At 45.0% G+C, this 25755-nt stretch overlaps 1 protein-coding gene across 1 annotated transcript in view; it reads right to left on the reverse strand.

Moving 5' to 3' along the window:
• CTNNA1 (catenin alpha 1) overlaps nt 1–22063 on the reverse strand; it is a 122889-nt gene extending 100826 nt beyond the window's left edge. The window contains exons 1-3 of the mRNA XM_056348510.1: nt 21915–22063; nt 5674–5780; nt 3205–3400 (exon numbers count right to left, since the gene is read on the reverse strand). Coding sequence (XP_056204485.1) covers nt 3205–3400; nt 5674–5778 — 301 coding nt within the window. The 5' untranslated portion in view covers nt 5779–5780; nt 21915–22063. The remainder of the gene's footprint in view (nt 1–3204; nt 3401–5673; nt 5781–21914) is intronic.
• Nucleotides 22064–25755: the final 3692 nt, after the last annotated feature.

Below are 25755 nucleotides of genomic sequence, written 5' to 3' on the forward strand. Positions count from 1 at the left end.
TGGCTTCCTTCTGTTCCTTGGAAATCCTTACGCCATGTATCTCGTGTGAAGTACAGTTGAAAAAACAATAAACAATGTTTTACCCTTTCACAGTTTGCCTCCCTGTTCAGTTCTGGAGAAAGCTTCACTTGGAAACACAGGGTGGGGAGACCTCACGCTGAATTGGCAGGTTCACTCCCCTGCATTTGCAACCATGAATCATGATCAAAGTCCACAGGATTCACAAGACCATAAATCTATTCTCTTGCCTCAAACCCTATGCACAGGCTTAAGCTTTTTAATTTCAAACTTCAATTTTTGGTCTTCTATGTACAATTACCATAGGAAGAAACACAGCAGTAAGAGCGTAGCTGATACCCTGGATCCTCACCTAGCATACAGATACACAGAGGCGGTGAGCTATGGTCATCAGTACTCCAGGGAAACGGGAACAGCCTGGTCAGCCTGACCTGAAAGGAATTTCCTTCTTGACCCCAAAGTTTTCAGCCTGCCTCAGTGCCAAGCACCTGGGTAAGAAACCGCTTCAGTTCTAAACCACCTCCCAACAGCACCAGAAGAGCTGACCATTTCAACGTACAGTCTTCATACTTCATAAGAAGGTAATTATAGTGGGGGGAATAAAGACTGGGCAAGACCAGTATCGCCCCTTCTATTACCCAGCAAAACTTCAATGTCAGAAATTAAATGTAACACACACTGTAAGGAACGCTGAAATCTAAGACGTTCACATCAGACATTTTCGCAGTACTAAGTCTTTTCTACAACCACTGCAAGATGTATTCCGAAAAACACTTCTGTGCTTTGTCTCCGCTATTCTGTCCAAAGTTTTATTTGAAGAAGTTTCACTAGAGTAAGTCAAAAGTCCAAAGCTTTAAAAGGCCAGAAATCTTGCTTTAGGATATTTCATGAACTTGTTTAATATTTAAAGCAAGTTGTAATTTATTCTTCCATTGTAAAAAAATCAGGAAGACTTTGAAGATCCACTTATATTGATTTAGTATGTATCCATACTATCCTTCATTCTAAATAGCTCTTTTCACTTCTTTGTTTTTACCCCCAACAAATGGGATTTTATGAACAAGCATGCTCACTAAAACTGTGTACCCTCTCAATCATCTTCTTGCTAGGCTAAAAAAAAAAATTTAATTTTCTCTGATGAGACAAGTTATCTATTGTCCTAATCATCTTCATAACCTCTGTCTACATTCATTCATCTTTTTTTATTATGGTAACTAAACTGCTCCCTGCTCTAAACAGAGGCATTATTAATTCTATTTTCCTGTCTTCTGCTGAAGATAAATTGTGCTACGCATCCATAATCTCACTGCTGCCATCAGACATGCGGATGCTGCCAGTTGAGGATCACCCTACTGCTGACCGTCACTCAGATCCCCCTCCCTGCTTCTGCAACTCCATTGCAAAAGGCAGATAAAGGCACTAACAGCTGGAAGTTTTGCTAAGCACACACACAGGCTTGGCGTTACACTTCCCTCATTTTTCCAGTTCATGAATTCAACTGGTCTACCACCATACTGGAAACACTTCTGAAGCACACAGACTGTATACAAACATGTACATTGAGAGTCTGTATCTCCTTGCTGTTTTTAGCACTACTGAACTGCAATCGTCCCCGGGTGTTGGCAGCAATAAGCCTTCCCTCTGTTCTACCTCATTTTTCACCATTTACTTCCGATTTCCTCAAGGGTTTTTTTCGTTTTTAATTTCCTTACAGAAAGTTGCTCTGCTAAACCTGACTGAACACAGGCACCACGACTGGGCACAGGCTTTTATCCCCAGTCGTGCTGCCCCAGCAACCCAGACACACTGCGGCTGCATCCCCACAAACAGTGGTGGGCACCACTTGTACTCAGGCAGATCACTCAAGCCTAATCATCACCCACTCAGCTTCAGAAAAAACCAGATACCGCGATCCTCTCTATGCACCAGATTTCATGCAAGCTGCAAACAGTAAAAAGGGAGGAAGAAGTGAAATGACATAAAGGTGGGAAGTTATTTCACTCCAGCACCTCTCCGCTAGGAACTCCACCTCCTCTGTCACAGATCAGCAGAGCAAGGTTTTGGCATCAAATCTATGTGTAGTCTCAAAATCAAGCAGGGGTCAAGAAACAAGTGAAAGGGTCATACTGAAGGCTTTTATATCTGTCTCTCCTTCCTACCAGCTTACCACTGTACACACAACTACAAATTCAGCTAATGGAACTTCTCAATCCTGCAGACCGGGTACAGCTCCCTCGCTCACTAGTATTACTAAGAGGCATTTGAAGGTACTCACAGATGAGCTCTGACTCTCAGTTCCGAGCAGCAATCAAGCAAGCACAAGGAATTAAAGGCTTCAAGACAAAGGGGTCTCTTTTGCTGTTGTTTGTTGTTGTTAAATTAAGCCAATTCAATTAGCCCCTTATATTGCAGCCTTCTTGCATTGATCTTTCTTTGGTCCATCAACCAGGCTCATCCAGAACTTAGAACCATTTTCAACTAATACTTCATCACTGTGCAACTTCAGCTACAAATAAGTAATTAATGCTAATGAGTTTTCTTTTTTTGCAGCAGCAGCAGCAGCCGTCACCATTAAGACCAGTTGACTGGGTTTCACTGAAGCATAGAAAGGCTCATGACTGGAAGAATGATAGATGATTTATGAGCAACAATATTTACTAGTGCATATTTTACAGTAATCCAGCTCCATAGGCTTTTCTTGCAGGTCTTCTCCAAGAAAGTAAAACAGAAAATTATAAAAATCAACACTAGATGTGGGGGAGGAAGCCTGGAATATTTAGTCAAGGTCTTCACATTCTGTTTGTTAGTTTACATTTTGCATATTTGAGACACCCAGCTCTGTCAAGTCAACACTCAGCTCTTCCTCCTACAATGCTGTTTTGTATACATTCAAATATTGAAGAAGTTATTGACATATTTGAGATGTAGTTCCATAACACGGGCAGTGGGGGAGGGGCTCTTCATAGAATCAGCCCTTCTCCTCTTCCCAGTCTTTACTTGGGACATCAGATTTCCAGATCCACACAGTTCATATCATTCCTCAAAGAAGCCAACAAGACAAGCCAAGAATCTATGCAAGCAGAGAGGCACAGAGTCATTTGAAATAACAGCAAAAGGGAAATGGGAACAGTTCTACTTACTCTGAAAACCCATAATTTTAGAAGCTATCAGATATATAGCTCTTACCTTGCTTACGAACATCTTCCACAGCTGCTACCAGCTCCTCCTTAAGGAACTGGCTCTCTTTTGCAATTTTGTCTCCTTTCTCCAGGAAATTCTCTGTTGCTTGTTCAACTGAAGCAGCCAAAACATGGGCCTTTTTAGAACGCCCTCGTTTTTTATTAGAGGGTCCTTTGTTGCTAGTGTTAACCAATGTTGTCACCTAAAGGCATAGATGGAGGGGAAAAAAACCAGAAAACATGAAAGAAATCAGAAGTTTATCAATTTGACAGCAAGGCCATGTGGTTTTTTTCTAAACAGCATATTGCTAATGCTTGCACTACTGCCAGCTCCAAAGGTTAAACTCATGAACAAGTGGTTTTCACGTCTCCTTAAACACTATCATGCTTCTTGATTTCTTAGATGAGCATTATTAATTCAGCTAAACTGCTTGGAGATTTTTCTTATCAGCAGCAAACCTGAAAATTTGATTTTAAGAATCGAGATCTATTCGTATTTTTGATAAACTGCAATCTCAGTAACAGGCCAGAGCTATCTGGCACCACATAAAAAGAAACCAAGCTGGGGATAATTAGTTTGGAATAGCTCTCCAGGCATAAGACCCCAAAAAAGGTTGAAACCATTATGTACAGAAATCTAGCAACACAGTATCTTTTCAGTCAAAAAAGGCACTACAGCCAATGGAAGCTCTTTATTTCCCCAAAACAACCAAAACTGAACGCTCACAATCCTCCTGCAATCAACAAATATTTCTAAGTTTCATGTTTTAGACTAAAACCCTGCTAGGAGCTCGTCACAAGCAGCCAGATGACCACCAAATACTCCGTTAGCTTAGGATCAGGATCCATCTTCTTCAATCAAATGCAGACAAATGTCAAAATCCACGCACACTTTCCCATTTGCCTTTTGTATCCCCCTCTTCTTTTTGTTAAGTCTAGGAAAATGCATACAAAGCTGCTTCAGAAGGGCATTAAAATACAATACTAAAAATATTACTACTCTAGAAAGCCCAAGGACTGCTGACATAAAGGCCCTCAGAGATGAATCCATCTTCTCAGTAAGCTGATTCAGAGAGGGAAAGCCATCAGCTGGGAATACAGCTGCCAGTTAATGGGGAACATTTGTATTGGGTAGTCTCAGTTTACCACGTACTACAAATAGAACAAGTTGCAACAAGGCAACTTACTCTACTTTCCTCTCTGTATTTTGCCAGTCACATCACTCACAAAACTTGGGATTGCCAGTACAGCCTATCGTGCTTCTTGAGGAATAAGTTAGACACTGAACTTGGACAAAAAGGTCCTATAAACAAGTTTGCCAAATTAGGACAATTTCCCTTAAGGGAAAACTCCACCAGTAACTCCAGCTAAAAGCTATCTAACAGAGTATCAGCTGCCCATCTGAATATCTGGAGGAAACAAATGGCAGGTACACACAGCAGCTTGGTGATTAAAGGGATGATAACACTGGAAACAGAGCTTGATCGTTGCAGTTTGTGCTTGGCAGCAGTTGTGCCCAGTTCATGCTGACATTTTAAAAATTTCATATTGCACAAAACAAATGCTAAAAAAGATGAGTTAACTGTCTCCAGTGCACCTCCTCTTCCAGACATCCTAGAAAGTCTCTTCCAAGAATCTTCAAAATACCCAATAGGCGTAGCTTACATTACAAGACTTGCTCTAGGTTTCCTACATTCTTCAGTGCATTTCACTGGCAATACACACCATGCAGAAATAAGCTTTTATTCACAAAGTCAGCATAAAGCATAGCCAGCAATTAAAACAAAGCACACGTATCTTGTAAAAGATACACTGAAACAGTAACAAATGCATACACCTTGGGCCAAACTCTGTTAGGAGGGGACAGCAATCTATTTACAACACAAGGCTGTTCTAGACAGGTTGCAAACATTGCTCACCACACACTTCACCATTTACCTGAAACTCCTTCCAAAGGGAACACTAAACACAGGTAATCTCAAAGAAAAGAACACACACACCAAAACCCAAACCAAAACCAACCAAATTTATGAGACCCTACTTCTGGCAAGTGCTAATGGCTTCATTGCAAGGGACTTCTGTCATTCCCAAATACCAGTTTCTATATGATACATAGCACAGCTTTTTAAAGACTCAACAAATAAGCAGCATGCCACCCAGAACACAGGTGAGAAACAGCACAGCAACAACACAACATTAGTTACTAACACACATCTCTGCACTTTAATTGAAATACTGTGTCTTATCAGGCACTGAAGGAGCAGCGTCTTTCTAGACTCATGCTCAGTAACTCCTACAATAAAACTGAACAAAGAAATCACTTGTACATTCTTTTCCATCCTTAGTTTTGTAGCGGTTTTACTTTTGGGATTTAAGCTTTCAAAGTCACTTAATTGAATTAATACATCAAAACAGGTAATCATCCTTATGGAAGGTTCTTTTGCCCCTTCCCCACCCTTTTTTTTTTTTTCCCTACCTGTGTAACAAGAGGTTCAAGTAGTCTTTCAACCGCCAGCGTTCTTATCTCCAAGCTTTTGGGGTCCCATTTGAAGTTAACGTTGCCTGCAGTAACAGCAGTCATTTCTAGAAGAAAAGAGCTACATTAATACCATTCTTTTTTATTATTAATGCTGTATTTTAAAAATAAATTAAAATGAAGGCTGTTATTAAACACACAACATGCCCATCTGGCATAAGGTAAGGTTATACCTGTCTCCAGAAATACCAGTTTTGGTTCAACTGGTGATAGTTTAAAAAAATGGCTTGTTATGCCAATATACAGATATTACCTGTACGTTTTAGCTAGAAAATAAAAACAAAACCTATTTAAAAGCCATAATACTTTATCAAAGCAACAAGACAGGCGATTTTGGTCAGCTCATCAGTGGTTCACAAGCAATGAAAAAAGACCCCACAGGCAATGGGGGCACTGGAAGCTGGAGGCTAAGCAAATAATCCTTTCCCGACTTCTGCTGCCTGCCTCCAGGGCCGGCTGTCCCGTGCTCCCAGACCAGCTTTGAGCCAGCCCAAGGTCTTGGAGAAGCAGAAGGGAACACCTTGCCTTCAACAGCACCAGAAAGCTGCCAGGCTTCCCAGCTCCACCACGAGTCACTACCCCCAATGCTTTGTCTAACCAGAAGTCAGGGTCTAAATGAACTCATTCAACCTACCGTTCATCCAATTCACCGTTTGGAAGTACAAAGGTAAAATAGTGAATATAAGCCTTATAAAGCCAGAAAATCCAGCTGGTTCATATTTAACAGCTTATGTATCTACCACACTTCCCCTTAACATTTACATAGGAGGGAAAAGCAGATTTGCATGAAGAGGCCTGTTAAAAGCTGTCACTGAGTCGTTCCTTCCCGTTACAGATTTATATCAACATCCCAACGGAACGGCAAATATGGTTATGGGAAAAGTTTAGTGAAACTACTAAAATAGCTCTGCCTTTGAAACCAGTAGTCTAAAAAAAACCAATAAAAATAATGAACTAAAACAGATCACCACATTAACACTGCGATGCTGTACAGCACAAAGGAATAATCAGAACCATAACTTCAGTAAAAAAATTATTTAAAGATTTAAAGTATTTACAGGTCCATAAAACCAGTTCATACCACTTCAGCTTTAATAAATCCCTGCTTTTCCTGGCTTTGGGTTGCCCTCAAAATTCAAGATTAGAATAAACACACATTTGTAACTCTTTGTTTTTAAAAAAGTCAGGAAGATAAATACATTTCCAAAGTCTCCTTTCACCCCTTTTCCTAAGCTGCTGAAGTTGGTTTAAAGCTTATTAGCCAATATTTTTAAATCTTACTGTGGACAGGGCATTGTCTGCACAGCATCTCAGCAGACAGATTGCTCTGGCAGCAGCAGATGTCCCCAAACTGCCAGACAAGCACAAAGTCTCATTATTTTTATGAAGCAGGAGGCAAGATACTAATTTTGGTAACCAGCAATGTTTATGACACATACCAACAACCAACCGTTTTATACCGACACCAACAGTTAAACATGCAGAAACAGCACAGACATGGCTGCTTGTTTCCATTGAAGAACAGAATCTCTCAGGCGCTGGAGAAGCTCAGCCTGAGCACACGTACAGAACCAGGGCTTAGCAGCACCCAGCTTCAGTCAACAGCACCTTTGTGTCAGGTTGACCCCGAGACATTACATGGGCTCGCCCACAGCACAGACAGTACAACAGGTTAAGTACTCGCTACACTACGGAAAACCTATCCTTGCCCTGAAAAGCCTACACATTCTCAGACACTTAAGTGCAAGTTTGCAAGGTGCAAAGCAGGAACATTCACCTAACCTGCATTCAGCTTTCCACTTATGCCCACATTCCAAGTCCACACTGCTGGAGAAAAAGAAAACTTAAAAAGCCGAAAGCTGGAAAAAAAAATAAAATAAAAAAAAAAAAAGAGAGAGAAGCTAGGAAGACACTGATCCATGCTAACATACCTATAATAGTTCTGAGCAGTTAAAAATCAAAAAGCTTAACAATGAAGATGAAAGGACCCAGCTCCCACAGCAGAAGGCAGGCCAGGCTGCAGCTCCACAGTGAGCAGACTGCAGCGGGGTGGAGGATGGCCACGTCCTCCTGCTCACCCTCCCTCTACCTCTGACCCTTCTCACTGTGTCTGGTGAACTCACTAACCTTCTCTCCCAATCACATTTTTTCTTTTACTGGTCCAGCTCTGCACTGGCTTGCACCACGGCCCAGGCACTCGAACAGGGCAAGCTGCGAAATGCCCTTCACCCCCTGGCAACATCCTGCCCTCAACAAGGAATTTCACTGTTTTATTCACTCCCAGTTAGCTCAGTGTGAACGCTTCCTACGTAAGAGGCCAAGAAAAATACACTGAAAGTCTTTATGGTTTCTGAGAAACATATCCAGGGCTCTGGAAAGCCCATTAGGTTTCTAGGTAAAGGCTTTTTCTATGTATTTAATGCTGTTATGCCTCTTGCAGAAACAAAGTGCAGGACAAGGTAACTATGAAAAGATACGTTAATTGTATTAGTAGGATAATGAAGGCAATTCATCTGAAAACACGTTACTATGATAGTTCACAAATTGGCCAAAAGTAATGGTCTATAAAACTCCTTATTACTAAAGTTATTGAAATTTATCTTAAAAACATAGCTCGATATCAAATACACTGTTTGGCAGCAATGACTTGCATATCATTTGTACATTGCAGTAAATACGTTTATTCAATTAAATACTTGTGAAGAACACAGGAACAGGCTATAGCTTTCTAATGCACGTGTGAATGGGATGGGTTTAGGGGAGAAAAGGACAACTGGAGCCTGGGCCACGTTAAAGTAGGGCTGCACTCCTGCCAGAAGAACCCTCCAATTCTCTGGAATGTCCCTTACTCAAGCTCTTGCCTCATTGAATTCAGATACCGTAACAGGTAGTAAACCAAGTCTGAGGATATTGTAGCAGAGTGGTTAATTGTTGGCTCTGAGAGCCAGAGCAACTGCAGTAACTTAACATCTGATAAAGAAAGAGGATGTCCTCTGGAACAGAGACCCAACCACAAACATCTAGCACTGGTTTCAGACAGCTGGGATGACAGAAACAGGTTCTTCATGCCACAGGCCCACCAAGGACAGTACAGACAGCAGGGTATGCACTCGAAGCAGGAATTTCAAGGACAAAGAGCACAGACCACACAACGGAAGAGTGAGTGACACTGAATCTCAAGTGCTGGAATATATAGAAAGACACCACTGCACAAGGAGTTGCAGTTGCCCAGCCTGTAGCAGCAAGAAAGCTACTTAAAACCCAATGTTCATCCTCCCACACCCCTCTAGGAACTCATTCCTGTCTTCACATCACACCCCCCTGTACTGGCACAGCTTTCCCCACGGTTGAGCGATTAACCAGATGGGGAAGAACTGATTTGGCTGGAGGGAAAGCCATTTTTGCAGGGTGGGCAGAGATCCCCATCTGGTTCACTGTGCCATCACAGATACCACTGCGAGTGGAACTGGTGGTGGCAAGAGGAGAGATGGCTACGTCACCTGGCATCCCTGGCAAAGCCATTCAAGTGGCAACACAGCCGGAAGTTGGATGTCACATAAGAGTTGAACCAGGTGTCACTGAAAACAGAGCATCAAGCAGGGCCGCTGCAGAGCGGCAATGCTCTCCCAGCACACCTAATATTCAGACACATGAAGCTCTAACCTTAAACCATGCTCACAGCCCAGCATGCTAACTGTAAACCCTTCAGGTTATTACACAGATCATGATGGTGCTCATTATCGTAGTAGATGGTTCAAGAATAATGCAATTATATCTTACAGGGATTTAGTGCATTTGCAAGGACATGAGGGGTGGGGGAAGAACAGGAGTTTAAAGCCCCTTTCAGAGCTCCTGCTCCAGCCAACAAGCAGCTCTGCAAGCAGAGCTATCCCAGGGCAACCAGCCCCTGCTTTCTGCAAAGAATCAAGATCTCATCAACAGCTAAAATTAGGAACAGGTTTCCGTTCCGATCCACACTACTTCAAGCAAACGTTGCTACAGTCCTACTGCTCCTTCCTCCACCACAAACCTGCCTCAAACAGGCACCCACCCGGCGCGGTGAGCCACCTGAAGGAGCACAAATGCTCAGAGTTAAGGCGGTAACTGTGAGCATCACCTTGCCAGCTTACTGCCCTGAAGGAGGAGGTGGGACTGCACAGGGAAGTGGATGGGACTGCAGCAGCACCAAGATGAGCTCCTGCGCCCCAGGGCAGGTCCCAGCCTTGCTGCGGAGAGGCGAGGGCACAGACCCAAGCAGAAGCGTGTTAAACTGCTGGGGACGCATTTACACACCGCGCTCAATGAGCTGGCCTGCCCTGGACACACTGAAGACAACATGCATACAGTGCTCTTTCCAAAAGCCACAACTGAAGGTTGTAGTGTTTTCAAAAACTGGTAGTTCAAGGTTTTAAGCATTACTTCAGATACCTACTTCCAGAATACTGGCATGCAAATATTTTCTAAACTTTGGCAAGCACAGGAATGCAGCTCCGCAGCTTCTTTGCAGAAGCTCCTGAAGGCACTCGAGGCTTTTCAAAAAGCAGCACGAAGGAGCACTATCTCACAGCGAGCTCTGCACACCAACAGGATGACAGAAAGGCCTGGTGCTCATGGTCCTGTTTTTCCAGGCTGCACTCCCACGCACACCCAAAGGCAGCGCTGGCTGTACTCAGGCACTACTGAGCTGGTGTTTTCACCTTGATCTGTCCCAAGAGATCCTGCAGCCCCCCCAGCCTCTGGACCAAAGCAAATCTCTTCTGGTTACACAGCGGAAGATCTAACTGCCCATCTTCTGCGCTGAAACTTAAGTCCCACCGCCTTGTGCTACCTGAAGAGTATTTTATAACATGCCATCTTCTATCAGCCTTCAAATTTTAACTATACTGACAGGCTACTTTTTAAAAGCTTTTGACTACACTCAGCATTCTCTCTTGTTTTATTCTTAGGGAAGACTGTATTCAACCAGTGGTCTCCCTAGCACAGCGGTGGGCTAACCTGGGCCAAGTACAATAGCCCACCTGCTGAATTCAAGCGCTATGCTACCCAGAAAACCTAACAAACCAACACGGTACAAGAAAATCCTATACTTGGGAGGCCATTCTCCATCTGAACGCCCTTTCTGCTAACACCTAGTTGTTCCCCATTTTGTGCAGCTGATTGTGCCCAGGCACAGTAATATGTACTTGATTACATTATTTTGCAGCTTCTTTCTCTCACATTTCTTTAAGCAGTCACAGGCATTTTGAAGGATAGTCCTGTCCTCTACCACACTTTCAGATTGTCTTTGGATATTCTGTGCAATGTAATGAGAACAGCCCTTAATCCAGGACTGAAATCATGGGGACAGAACATGGTGGAATTCACAACACAATGACCTAGCTTCATCTTCCAGCCAAAAAATGAACCAGTTTCCCCGTTCCTAAGGGAATCCTTTTGGATTTGTTTGGTTTGTTACTTAAGCACCTAACCCATCTGACAACCAGCAGGGATCCTTTACCCCTGCTGAACGTAGATAACAAGACAGTAGATAAAGATCTCTGGGAGTGGGGTATCTAACATACACCATTAACACAAATCTTCTGAACATTTTTGGTTTCAAGAGGGTTAAGACACACCTCATATTAAACCCAGCTTACATGCAGGGGTTTCATCATGCCCCGCTGACAGTTCAAAACTGTTGTCCATATAACTAAGAGCATCCAGAAAAAAAATTCATTCTTTTCTCTTTCCCTTCAGTGTCTTCCAATGAATTTTTCTGTCTGATTCCACAAATAAAGCAATACTCCTCTCAGCACTGAAGAGCTAGTCAAGGACATTTGGGATATGCAATGCTTTTCAAGGAGGATTTACAGGAGGTTTAAGCTGTTTGTATTTAACACCAAGTATATGCAACTGAAAACAGAGAGTCATCCTCTTCTAACATAGCCTTCAATCTTAAACTTCATCTGTTCAGCTACCAAATCTTCTCCTCCACCATAAATGCCATGAAGGTACTACCTCCCTAGAAATCCTTACTATCAGAGTTTCACAATCTGAAATATTAATACAAACTTAGATGTTGCACTGACTATGTTTTTTGATTATCAGAACATTTCTGCCATTTGAGTATATTCAACTTGGCTACACATTTTTCGACAGACTACAGGTACCAGCCAAGCAAAAAGAAGAAATTCTGGTTCAGATAAGCCTATTTCTCACCAGTACCATTCCAGATCCAGCTTTCATAATCCGTCTTTTATGTTTTTCTCTCTGTTGCTCTACTGGAAAAGGGCTGTAGAGAGGCATCTGAACCTGCTTATCAGAAAGCCTTACACAGTCAGTAATAAACAAATGCTTCTCTACTTCTCCATTTGTTTAGCAAATCTTTAGACCTTGCTACTGGGTTGAGACGCAACCTAATACAACATCCCTACCAAAAAATCAATGATGTTTATAACTCTGTTTTCTCTTCTACACAGCTGTTATCTCCTGCCTGCTGCCCTGTTACCGAAGCCAGCAGCATGCCACAGCCAGCCTGTCAACTTTTCCCCTCTGGGAAGCACAACCCACCCAATGCCACGCACCATCACATGAAAGCAGGCATGGGGCATATCACCACTTTAGGATGCAACACACTTTTCAAAGCAGTACGTGCCATCACCGAACAGCTTCCCAATTGCTATAGTACTGTGGATTCAAGTAACTTATTTTCATTCCAAAATCAGGAATGCACTCTGTAACAGGTTATCACGCCTTCATTCTGGTCTACTATCACCGAGAGAATGGAAGGCACGCTCTGCACAAGTGGCTTCATCATGGTGTTCCTGGGACCACAGCAGTGATTTCACAGGTACAAATAAACTGTTTTTTGGAGACACCAGTGCTAACAAAAGCCTCTTGCCTTCAGTTATGTAAAGTGTTAGGCTCTGATCATTTTATTTTTGCCAGGATTGTTTTGCATCAGAGGAGCTAGAAAGGAGGTGCATGGCAAGCAAAATCACAGCAAGCACAGGCAATTCGTGATTGACTTAAGTCACACGAAGCTCCAGTTCATGAATGACATCCTAAAAGAATGCAAGAACCGAACTCATGCTTATACCTATTTAATTGTCCAGATAGATATCCCAGTACATCCCGACAAGCATCCAATTTATTTCTGCACAGTTTTCAGTTTCCAAAACTCAAGCAGGATTCCAACTACTTAAAAAAACCTGACAGGGTATCAAGATACTGCTTTAGAAGACACGTGCATTTTCTAAAAGAACCTCCTATGTAATTAAGATTACTTTTAACATTCTAGCTGCAAAACTTTATATTTGGGAAAGGGAGAAAAGCATTTCACGAATGGCAATCTATTACTATTAAACCATTAATTCTGTCTTCACAATAACAACGGTGCATTTTATGCTGAAGACCTGCAATACTAACATCATGAAAGATAACTAATCAGAAACAAATCATCACTAGATTTGTAACTGCTGTATTTTAGCTGCCTGCTTTTTGGATCAGGACTGAGACACTCTGGCCATGCAGAAGGGCAACACATCTGCATTTTAAGGAAACAGCAACATCTTTCATGATCTTATCCCTGCAGCAATGGTAACTTCAAAGTCCCAAACCCCAGCCCTCTCACAGCCACATTTCCCACATTTAAGCCTACAGCTTAACAGTTAGCACTTTCAAACAAAACAAGGGGACTTGGCCTGGAGAGGGGATATTAGAGTGCCAAAGAGCTGGACCACTTTGATTCAACTGAGAGCCCTTCCAACCTCACAGTATCTCTTCCCACCCTTGAAGTGGAAAACTGTGTGAAGCTTCCTAAAATCACTGAGAATGAAAGAACAGCTTACTGCCACTCTCAGAACCACAGTATGGCATTTCAGACTCCAGGGATACAGAATCAATGAAGATAAAATAACTAGGCTGTGGCTACAGAGCACAGCTCTTCAAATCCCAAACTACACTAGCACAGATTTCAATTACCAACCTTAAGTTAGCAATGAATGCAAGAAAGGGTAACCTTTTAACAAATTAATTTTTGCCACAAGTAATCCTCAAATAAGAGGAAGTTTTTTTATAAATTAGCCTACTTTATCAGTTGGCACAAGAATTTGCCAGTGCTGCAAAATTAATTCTTGCTTAGCTTGCAAAAAAACACTGATGGCTGGCAATAAAAGGAAAAGAAAACCTGGGAATTTTTGTTCTGATCTTCTTCAGCACTCAAACTGCAATAAAAAGTGCCATTTAAGCTACAAAGTCAGAAATAACCAGAATCTGACCCCACTCAAACCACATTTTCATTCCTAAATTGATACGTTATGCAATACCCTTCTGCGCTTTTAGCTGACCACATCATCTAAATCTAGACCTTCATTAACAATTTTAAAACAGTCAGACGCATACACATACTGGAGTAGTTTGAGCTGACATACATGTTTTGGAAAAAAAAAAAAAAGAGAGAGAGAGACTCCTATAATTAGAGGTTTGATGAGACAATTTGCTTAAACATGGAGGAAATGGACAGTCTTGTACTAACAAGAGACTAAATACCACATTCTTTCTCAACTACATCCCCAGCATAGTAGCAACTAAAGACTACGTAACAAAAACCCATAGTGTTACATGAGTGAAAGAAGTTTTCCATACTTTTCTCCATTTGCAAGAGCTACTAAAAGAAGAGCACCCTCTGAAACAAAGCAGAACATGAATGTAAAGATTCTTCAAAGTAAAATGTTTTCTAAAGTTTCTAGGAAAAGTCATTTAGAATTCCTTTTTCAGTCCTTCACTTTGATTCAGGAACACTCTTGTCAGTCTTATCTAAAAATTACAAAGCAATTATTTTTTAAAGAAAAAAGTCACAAAACCCACAGGTGATAAGGCCTACAATTTCACTTTATGCTCATGGCAGCCTTCAGCAACATCTCTTACCTACAAGCAACAAATTAACCCTGCTGGAAGAAGAATTGCACCATCACTGTACACCCCCAGACAACTCTCGACTTGCAGCTCCACCCACATATGCTGCAAGTTAAGAAGGGGAAGGCAGGGGGAAATCAAAAACAAACCCCAGAAGAAGAGCGAACATGAATGCAATGCACAAGCATTATTTCGATGAGTTGAGCATCTTTTAAATGACTGCAATTATCTGGAAGAATAGGTAGGGTAGGATGCTCTAACACATATCATCTCCTCTCCCTGCAATGTGTCAACAAGGCTGCAGACACTGAGAACACTGAGGGCACTGACGGGCAAGAACTTTGCAGCTTCTCCAGAAGAACAAAGCAAGTAATAATAAAAACATGCTGGTGCAATTAATTTTTGGATGCTTACCAGAGCTACCTGCAAAGCCATAACCTCCTTCTGTCAAGTACAAACGTGCTAAGGGTGCACAGTGATGCATGAGAATCAGAGGTAACAATCCACCTCAACAGCAATCCTTTCCAGTCACTGCCTTAGCATATGGATAACCAATTAAAGCAACTTTTGTTTAAAAAAAAAAAAGTCACTGACCCACCCAAATTTCATAAAAGCAACAGGAAGGAACCGTAAGGTTTGAAAGGAAAGAGTCATTGCTTGGCTGGTCTTGCTGGGGGTGGGGGGGAAAGGACTTTAACACTGCCATTTACTGAGTGGAAACGAACATACATCTGATTAAAGACACATTTTCTCCCTCCACCCCTTCTCCTCACCCCCAGTAACAGGAAACAAGACAAAGCTACTGAACAAAAAACAGATGAGCTAAGAAATCCCATTCAATTGACTCTGCACCAGTGCTTTGCCTCTGGTTCTGCTGAACACCACCTCTTTCACTGATAACCATTGACTTTTCCCTAGCCTAGGATAATATGCTGTTAAACATAATCAAATTGTCTTAACCAATTCTGCAAACTAAGTAAAACATCTTAAAATACCTGATGCTACAATACTGATGCATATAGACCGGAAGTTAACATTTTCTTTAGGTTATAAGCTTTTAACCCTGCACAATTAATCAGCACTATTCTGGTTTGCTACAAACATTCTAGCGTTTGGGGCGTGGGGGAGGCTGCTACTGTTTACTGCATCTTATACTGTTATTTTCTGTCCCTAACCCCAGTAACCCCAGGAGAGGGGGAAAAAAACCAACCCACACAATCATGTTGCACTCTTCACTGTACCAGTACAAAATAAAGGTATTATGATTGAGGACTCCACCAGCAGTGGAAAAGTTCCATGCCCACTTTCCTAAAAGCCTTGCCCCCACATTTCCAACTTTCAGGATGCATTGTTTAATGTTAGCTAGGAAATATGTCCAGCTGTAACAGCAGTAGTTTGCGATTAAACCCATCTTCCAAAAAGTGGAAGTGGCAGAAACTACAAAGGAATACTTTGTACAGAAATCTAAACTGCTCTAGAGCTTTTCATTCAGCCAGACCAGATTCTTGCTTTTTACTCTCAAAAAAACATGTATCTTTCATTTCACTTGTAGCTTATAAGAAGCCATTCAACTCTCAGAAAGGTTTCTAAACGTGAAAGAAATTAAGTCATTGAACTGAGCCTATTGAATACAACGAAGGTACAGACAGTCTGTACCAGCAGACAAGCCCACCAGCACCAGAAGCCGAGCCGTACTCCTGCCAGCACTGGGTACCGGCCACAAGAGCCTCTGGACAAATTTGTGGATCAGAAGTCAGCCCGAGTTTGAACCCCTGGCTCAGGAAGCTCCTGCGCTGCAGAAGATTGGTAAAGCACCTCAGAGAAGCAATGCTACTTATTTGCCCTTTTCTCATGGTTTTATTGCTTGCCTGTTTTTGGGGTCCCCTTTTAGGGATGGCTTTATACACTGCCATCACCCAAGCAAAAAGAGCGGGGAGGATACAGGGAAGGGAAGCCAAACGATTGTGGGGGTCAATAAAAAGAAAGGTGGCTAGGGTCAGGAATTATGACCAGAGAATCAGAGGGGAACACCAGACACCACCTAGCAGCACCCATCACTCCTCAAAGGCATCAAAGGAGACAGAGGATACTGCTCAACAGTGTGACAAGCAGGGGGAGTGGAAATGACCTCAGAGTTCCTGTCTTATTCCCGCCTTCTGTTGCTGTTAACAGCCAGCTTGGCCAAGGCCAGGTGAAGGGCTTGTAATTTAGGGCCTCAGACAAGGCTAACAAGAAGTTGATGGGACTAGTACAACCAAAACCTCATGATGAGGATCATGGAGACGGGACATTAAGCTGGATGGAACTCAGCTATAGTAATCAGATTGCATCAAGACGCCTGTGCACAACTTCCAGTTCACCGTTCAACTTCTCATCCTTTAAATGAATAAATAACTTCAGTTTAAAAATGTTTAGACTCAAACATCTGAACATCAGGTACTGGCTGAAATGAACCTTACGGTAAATTGTATGTGAAGTTTTATGATACTTGTCACTTGCATACATGTCCACAGTCTATCACTGGTTATCCAAGTTCGTGAGCAACAAGACTTACTAGGTCTTTAGGTCATACTAAAGGAAATTTCCTCTACAAGTAACATTACAAGGACACAATTGCAAGAAAGTGGGTAAAGAACAGGCAACTTGTACATCTTGGTTGTTGTGTTCACACAGAGGAACACCCACTTCCACCTTCTTGATTCTCAGCATACTATCAGTTCTGTCCTTCGCTGTTTCTGAATTCGTTATCCTAGTCAATTAAAAAACCATTTACCCATCTACAGATTCAGATTAAGATCTCAAAAGCACTTTGCAAAGATGAATACTGACCTGCTTGGTGTTACGCAGGTTAAACACCATTTTATAGGCATAGAGCTCAGCTGCATTTACATGAAAAATTAAACTGACTTTTTCAGCTATGTAAAGCTACATTCCTTGCATAGACTGTTTGTTTAAGTGGATCTTCTCTGCTGAGTTCATACCACCTAGAAAAAGATATGGAATGAAGAATCTCCCCCTTAGAGCCTTAGATCTGCAGAGATACCACCTATAAAAGTACCCAGAATAAACCAGTGAATGAAAACTCTCTGAACCCTTTGGGGAATAGGAAAGGCAGTTGACTGGGGAGGGGTGGGGAAGCAACACCAAACCACACATGCCATCAAGGCCGCATGCTCCTGATACCAAGTCAATAAGAATTAATGCTAACTGAAAAGAAGCAAATTTACCTAAACATTCTCTTGATCTTATGCTGAACAACAGCAATGACAGAATCGTCCAGCCTGCAGTCTCTCCTCTTTTCTTTCAGTTAATCTCCAGGTAAAGAAAAAACTAATTTTTTTCTCCCGATCCTTCATCAGCTATCCACAAGCTCACTAGTTTCAGTGTCTTAAAGTAGCTAATAAAGGCTATCCCAGAACAGCGTACACCCATGGGTTTACAGCCTCTTCTACCCTAACTTCCTCTAATGTCTCATCTGCTCCCAAACATCAGCTCCACGCAGAAATTCTTAAACATACAGTCATATGCAGATCTATTCCATAACAGGGCACAGACAGCTAGGAAAACTGGGCGTTGTTTGGGAAAAAAAAAAAGCACACCACAAGCTTAAGTTGTACCTCATACTATCAACAGCGAAATCCTACCTGCCCACACTGCTGCTAGTTCCCCAGCTTATCTGCTCTCAGCCCCCTCGCTGCCTTGGAAACGCTACAGGAGTTTAACTCGCTCTTAGACTGTAACGTACATAAACACTCCTCGCTCCTTGTGTCATTCAATGTATTAAAACATATCTACTGGGGAACCAACCGGCACCCAGCTTGGTTCTCAGCACTGTTCCGCTCCCTACCTTGGTAACTGCTACCCCTTCAGCTATAGCCAGCCTCACATTGGCCGTTTCCACCCACAGATGCCTGAACTTAAAGCCTTTCAAGAGAGACTCTCAGGAGTCTAAATGATCCATCGAGTAGCTGTCCTGTACATTAGAGAAAGTATAACAGAATGGAATGCCAATAGATTCAGGGAAAATTTCCCTTTGCAAACTGTGTTAGTTTAGATCTGCACATTTAATAATTTCTTTCACTTTACAAAGCATAGTGAAAAAAGGTTGCTCCGATTCACCAGAACGATTTATAAACACATGTCAAAGGACTAGCAGATGTCTTCTGTAGTACATCTGGGATTAACAAACAAAACTATGTAATCATGTTTAGTGAAAAGGTAGCTGGCTTTTCAAATACAATAGCCAAGGAGGAATTACAAATCATATTTAAGTATCAGATTTGCCAACAGAACACTCTATACTATCCTACTGCATACCAGAAACCAGAGATAACACCCATTCTCACCCTGACGGAACGCTAACAAGTCTCAGTCATTCAAGGAGAGAGATCCCACTTAGGGGTCGCAGTGACTGCATTACTCCTGCGACTCCTTTACTTCAATACACCTATCTGCACCCAGTTCTGCCTTGCAGCACAGCAGGTCACTTTCAACACTTGTCTTCTCAGCACAGCTCCTTCAGTAAGGGTGCTGGTATACAATTTTGCGGGTAGACTCTATTTTAAGTCTCATATGCTAGATGAAAATAGCATGGAGTTAAAAAGTAGTAATTATCAAACATCTGCACTTTCTCTAAAGCTGCAATGCTGTTTAACCAACGCATGAGCTATAAACTCATTGAATGGAGCTATTCCAGATTAGTTATAAAACTAAATAAGGGTGAATTCCCAGAGTAGTAAAGGATCCACATTCTCAAGGTTACATACATTGAAGTTCCACAGCACAAGAGTTTTGAGTGATTTCCAGTTAAGGCACGATAGTAGAAAACAACAGGCATTCATCATCATGTTGGATGACAGTCTCAATATGGCACTGTCCTAACAAAATAGTACTCAGTCCTCTTCTATTCATCATGTTTTCTTTACTGTCCAGCAGAGCCAAGAGAAGCCAGTAAAACTGAGTACAGAGAGCCCTTTAACAGAAATATCACAGTCATGTAGGTCCTCACTCTAGCCTTACTATCCACCTATGATGAGTAGATTGGTTTTGCTGCTAAATATTTTTGTAAGCCTAACTAATTCTCTGCATAAGAAAGGTAATTTAGAAATCAAGTAACAGTAGATGTAATTTCAAGGCAGGGCTGAAGTCCCACTGAAGTATATTTCCAGCTCATGAACATTTCTACTAATGTGGATTCCTTTGCAAATCAGTTTCTCAATCTTACAGCTGCAGAATGAAGATATTCATGCTGCTGAAAAAACACAAATTATTTTTCTATTACATCTTTCAGTTAACTTTATCAGACCAATGGAAGCCCTACAAAGAAGCTGCACATTAATGCCTGCCATTATACATGTCAGCACAGAAATGCCAATGTTTCACAAAGCTTGAAAATTTATTATGTGATAAATATTTACACTGGTATTTTAAATCATCAGTTTGGGTGCAGGATTTCTAATCTCTGCCCGCTGTGCTCCCCCCTGCCACCTTGTGTAAACTTTTAATCCCCGATGCAGAGGCCTATTAATAGAGCTAGCTGAAAAAAAGACCAAAGACTGAAGGCATGTTGTTTATTATGGAAAGGGTTAGGGTAAAGCATTCTTAACACAAAACCTAACAAACTTTTGTCTGTTTCTCGTGAGAAACATCAAAAAAACCTCACTGATGTTTTAAAAACTGATTGTCTGTAAATAAAAAGGTTAGTGACCCAACATAAAAATTACGCCCTTTTCAAACAAAAAGTTTCAATTGGACAGGGAGAAACAAGTCCTAGTAAACACTTAACACAGCCTTAGTGCCCCAAGACAGACCAGAGGGTGCCTAAAAGGCCGCACATAACATAAGCTGGGCTTCCACCTCCCTTTAAACACAAACCTGCCTACAGACCAACCCGGCAGCTGACCCCCCCAGCTGGGCTTGGAAGCGCTGGAAGCCTGAGCAGGCGGCAGGACGGAGGGTACGCACGGGCACAGGGGTGCAGCCAACGGAGCCTCTCCCACCTCCCCCCGCTTCCCCACTCCCAGCGCAGGAAAACCGCAGGAAACGAGCAACCCAGGCACCGGGAATACCTTTCACACAACCCCCAGCTCAAAAACACAAAAGACAAAAGGGGGGGGGGGGGGGGGGGGGGGAAGGGGAGCAGCAGCAGCAAAGAGCTCCCAGACTAGTTCAATACAGACAACCCAGACATGCCTCCAGTCGGGGCTGGAAAGCCGGAGCGAGGCCCGGCCCGCGGGGGCTCGCAGCCCCGCCAGGGACCGCTGCCCCCCGCCACAGGGCCACCGGCCTCCCGGGCAGGGCTGCGCAGGGCCGGCGGCCCACGGGCGGGCAGGGCAGCGCGCCTCCATCACATCACTTCTGCGCTGCACAGGAGTGCGCCACACGCCTCCTTCTCAAACTTTCAGCCAGCAAGATGCTCACACGTGTGTGAGCCAGCTCGAGCGACGAATAAAGCCCTGAAAGGCGGCGGGCACGGCGAGCCCAGGCGGGGGGCAGGGGCAGGGCCGGGCCCCAGCTGGGGGCCGAACGCTCTCGCTGCTTTTCGGCTGGAAGATGCGGCACGAAACTTCTTGTCCGCAAACAAGCAGCTCCCGCCTCGCTGCCTACTGGCAGATTAGAGGCGGGTGTCAAAAATCGTGGCCAAGCCAAGCTAAGGCGAGGGGGTGTTCCCAGCAAGGGGCTGGGTTCCGTGTCCTGGGACAGCAACTCGGCGGCAGAGAAGATGCTCGTCCAGCCGCGCCGGGAGACCCTCGGGTGGGGGGCGAAAGGGGGCGGCGGGGCCAGAAGCGGCTCCGTGCCGCCAGGCAGCCCTGCCCGCAGCCGCCCTGCCCGGGCCCACCGCCGGAGAGCGGCGCCGGGGCGGCCCCGCCGGGCTGTGCCCGGCTGCGCGGGGCGGGGCCTCGCCACACAGCCCCGCTGCCACCGAAACTTCTCCGGGAACGGGCTGGCCCGGCGCCTTTCCTCCGGGACACGGCGCTCACAACCCACAGCACGGCCTGCTCCCCGCCGCGCCCCGCCACCCCGGCCCAGCGCGGCCTCCGAGCGCGGCCGGCCCAGGCCCGGGCCCGGGCCCAGGCCCACGCCCCACGGGCGGCGCGGCCCGCTCCCCTCCGCCCGCTCCGCCGCGCTCCCCGCCCGCCCCGGCCCCCGCCGCCCCTCACGGGGAGCCGCCGCCCGGCCGGGCCCGGCCCGCCGCCCCGCACAAAAGTTTCCAAGTGGGACAGACGGGGCGGCGGGGCCCGTCCGAACACCCCGCAACTCCGCCGGGGCGCAGGGGATCGCCTCACCGCCGCCTCAGTCCGGCCCCCGGCCGCTTTGTCTCGGTCTCTCCCGGCGCCGCTCCCGTCCCGCTGAGGAAATGGGCTCTTCCGGCGCCTCCCCGCCCCGCGCTGCCCGGCCCGGCCCGGCCGCTCTTCCCGGCACCGCCCGCCGCGCCGCCCCCGCGCCCTTCCCGGCGCCGCCCGCCGGCAGGTGAGGGCTGGGGCGGCCGGAGCTCGCCCGGGCCCGCGTCCCTCAGGCCAACGGGGCGGCTTCCCCTGGCCCCGGGCTCCCGGGCCGCGCCGGGCGGCCTGTCCTGGGGCAGGGCCGGTGTGCCAGGTCCCAGCCTGGCCCTGTCCCGCCGGGGAGCGGGGCGGTGCGGCATGGCGGCTGGAGACGTTTGGAAAAATACAGCTCGGTGCCTCTTGCGTTTTGTGAATTGGTGTTCGGTTTTCAAAGCCTAATCATCTTAACTTTCTCCGGAGCCGGTGCCTTTAGGAAAAGGCTCGTTCGCATGCAGAAGCCTCTAACAACACGGGCATGGGGGGCGATCCCAGGGCGCGGCGTGCTGAGCCCTCGGCAGGGCGGGTGGCCTGGGGGCACAGCACCCACAGGGCCAGCCCGGGGCCTGGGGACAGCTGTCTGGGAGCCCTCACTGCTCCAGAGCTTTCTGAGGAGCCTCAGCTGGCCCTTGTCTGGGGCTGACCGTTTTTATCCTACGACAAATCACACTGGGATTTTCCATGGTCTGTTTTGAGGTGTTTTTTAATACAGATGTCTCTTACAGAACTTACACTTGTACTGGGTTGTAAAACCAATTGAATACATTTAGCCAGGGGAGATGGGCATCTGTGCGGATTCCCTGGGCTGGCCCCCAGGACAGTGTCCCGGCAGAGGTACACCATGGCACGGGACAGTGGCTTTCCTCCAGGCCCCGGTTCAATGGCACGAGTACAGCCGTGTTTCCGAGTTTTGCCATACTCCTACAGGCCCTTCCTGGATGAAGACAGACGGTGTCTTGCAATGGTTTCGATTGCATTTTTCCTTTCTGCAGGTTTAATCCAAGAAAGGGATCCAAGACAAGGAAAGAAACAGAGTGCTGTTGTTTTACAATCCAGAAAGAAAATAGGGATCAAGAGTCCAACCTTGTCGGTGAGTGAAGTTAATAGAAAGAAAGCGAGACCCATAATTATGATACTGACTGAGATACACATTATTGAAACAATATAGGGTCTTCAGTGCCCTAGCAAACAGGCTGTTCTCTGGAAACCCAGAGAAAACAGGGGGTTTAAAGCTCTTTGCATTTCCTGCTTGTACCAAACCATTAATATTTTGGTGTCAGTTGCACCAAGGATTCAAACTACTCATTTCTGATCTGTAGCATACTCTCAGTAAAATTGAGTTTACACTTCAATAGCTTGCTTTCTTTCATTACTCCTTTTAATATCATGTCTTGGCCTCCTGTGGTGGCTTCCACATTCGGCAGTTCTGCACATCTCACATCCTTTCAGGACAAAATGTTAGATTTTTTAAAAAACCAAACCTTTTAAAACTACAAACTCAAAGGTAGAAGGCCTGGAGTTGTGGAGAATCACACATCTGCACCGTGCCACTGAAAAGCAGAGGGAAAAGTCGATCAGCTGGCAGCTCTGTTGGTTTGTGGAGCAAGTTAAAAGACTCAGCGAACAAAAAATAAAATTATGTAGAAGTAGAGCCAGCTAGGTTGAGATTGGACTTTGTCTCTTAATTAACAGCTCTCTCTGGAACAAGGTGGCAGGCTCTGTCAACAAGACTAAAATGCAGGGTGTTGTTTAGATGAGCACCCAGGAACAATAGCTAACACTTCCCATCCAGTAAATACCATCAAGACAGCATCAGGCTGTACCGCCAGCTTGAATTCTAATCCATTTTCTGAAATGAGCTGGAAGTTTTCTGCTTGACCCCAAATCTTCCTTTTAACAGTGTTTGTGGTTTTGTAATCCCATTTTCCTGGGTTTATTAAAATATTTCTTTTGCCCCTTTTCGCTAGGTGAAAGCCAGAGGAGAGGAGAGGCGACAAGAGGTTGTCGCAGTGATACTGCAGGTAGGTTGTTAAGTATGTAAAATAAACAAATGCTTTCAGTCTCGTCTCTGTTAGGGAAATTCAAGGTTTAGCACGTCAGAGCAGAACGTGGTTGGTGATTGCGCACTCCTGGCAGCACATTCACATTAGTCAGATGTGTGCACAAGGGCGATCCCTGAGTGGTGCCACTTGAAGACACCCATTTGGGCGTAGTCACAGCTGGAAAGCTGCCCTTTTGCTGTTAAATCCTGGGGCAGGTTTGTATGCCAAGCAAGGAAGGGTCTTGTTCATATAGCACCTGGTGTAACTACACTGTCTGCTAGTCCCAGCATATGTGGGGTCCAAATTATATGCTTCACCTGGAACTGAATTTTCTTTTCCTGTGACATTGCTGAAATGAAGTAGTTGCTTCCTGTGTCCATTTGTGCATGTTTCAAAACATGTGTTTGATCTTTGTGTGTTTTTAAAAGAGTAGTTTAGTTTTGTTATTTGTGAGAAGCAAGTGTTGAAACAGAAGTGAGGAGAGCAAAGAAAGGACTGCTGGGGGCAGGAGATGGTAATGGGGGAATTAAGAGGGAATGAGAGAAGGAAGGAAGTAAAAGGAATGAGGAAGGGTAGCAGAAGTGTAGAGCGGTGCAACAACAGGTGGAAGTTGCTGCAGGAGAAGCTGAAAGGACAGCAGTTGACCATTTGAAAGAGGAAGAACTAAAAATACGATAAAAGAGTCTCAAGGTCCCAGTACCAGAGGGTTGAGGCTATCTGCAAGCTGATGCCATGCTGTGCAGTGAGGACAGCTCCAGGACAGCCGTACTGTGCCACCAGCTGTGCTCACTGCAGAGGAGAAGCTGCAGGGTGCAGCCTTGTCACCTCTGCTGTGAGGTGCCTGTCCCTGGTCTACCAGTGAGGGGCCAGCAGCAGGGTAGGGACCCCACAGCTGGGTCAGCTTTGCTATGGGGATCACCCCAAAATGCAGCATCCCCTGAAGACTGGTGGCACTGGTGAAGCCAGTGACGTAGCAAAGTGACAAAACTGAGGGTCTGGCACAAACATCATCTCATGCATGCTATGGCTTCAAGTCCTGGGGACTCCCCAGTATTGGTCTCAGCATTCCCATGCAGCTGGGAGGCATCACCATTCCTCTTCAGGGCTCAGGTACATAAAGTAAGGTTGTCTCCCAACATCCAGTTAGGAATCAACATCTGCACAGCTAGAAAGCAAATCCCAATGTCCTGGGGCCATGCATGCCTCAGGACTGCAGTTAGTCGGCTGGAAACACTTGCAGGTGGTGCTTTTGGTGGAACTGCAGCTATGCCACCTAAGCTATATGTCCTATATGTCGCAGCAGAATAAACAAAACACCCACCCCAATTAAATGAACTTCAGTCCGGAGGAGAATGGATTTACCAGTACATCTGCCTCTGCACCTGGCCTCCTTCTGGCACCACTGCCTGCCCAGGGGTCAGGCCTTGCTGCCCTGTCCATGCTGCAGTGCCTCCGAGGCCAGCACGGGCTATGCCAACCGGAGCTACAGCCATGGGTGCTCTCCGCTCCAGGGCTTACAACTGCTGTGTTCACCATCACTGCCCACCCTCTCCAAGAAAAACTGTGTGCTAGAAACAAGCCCCAATTCACGCTGGGGAAACCACTGGATCCTAACAGAAACACTGCCTCATCCTCTACCGCCGAGTAGACTTGGGCGTTGGGAAAGAGAAACCCATAAGCAATCCATAATGCCAGCACGACTGCGAGCACAGGGGCTGCTTGCACCAAGCAGCATCCCCCCAGGCACACACACTACAGCACAGGCA

The sequence above is a fragment of the Falco biarmicus genome, chromosome 8 (assembly GCF_023638135.1).
Source record: "Falco biarmicus isolate bFalBia1 chromosome 8, bFalBia1.pri, whole genome shotgun sequence".
NCBI lineage: Eukaryota > Metazoa > Chordata > Aves > Falconiformes > Falconidae > Falco > Falco biarmicus.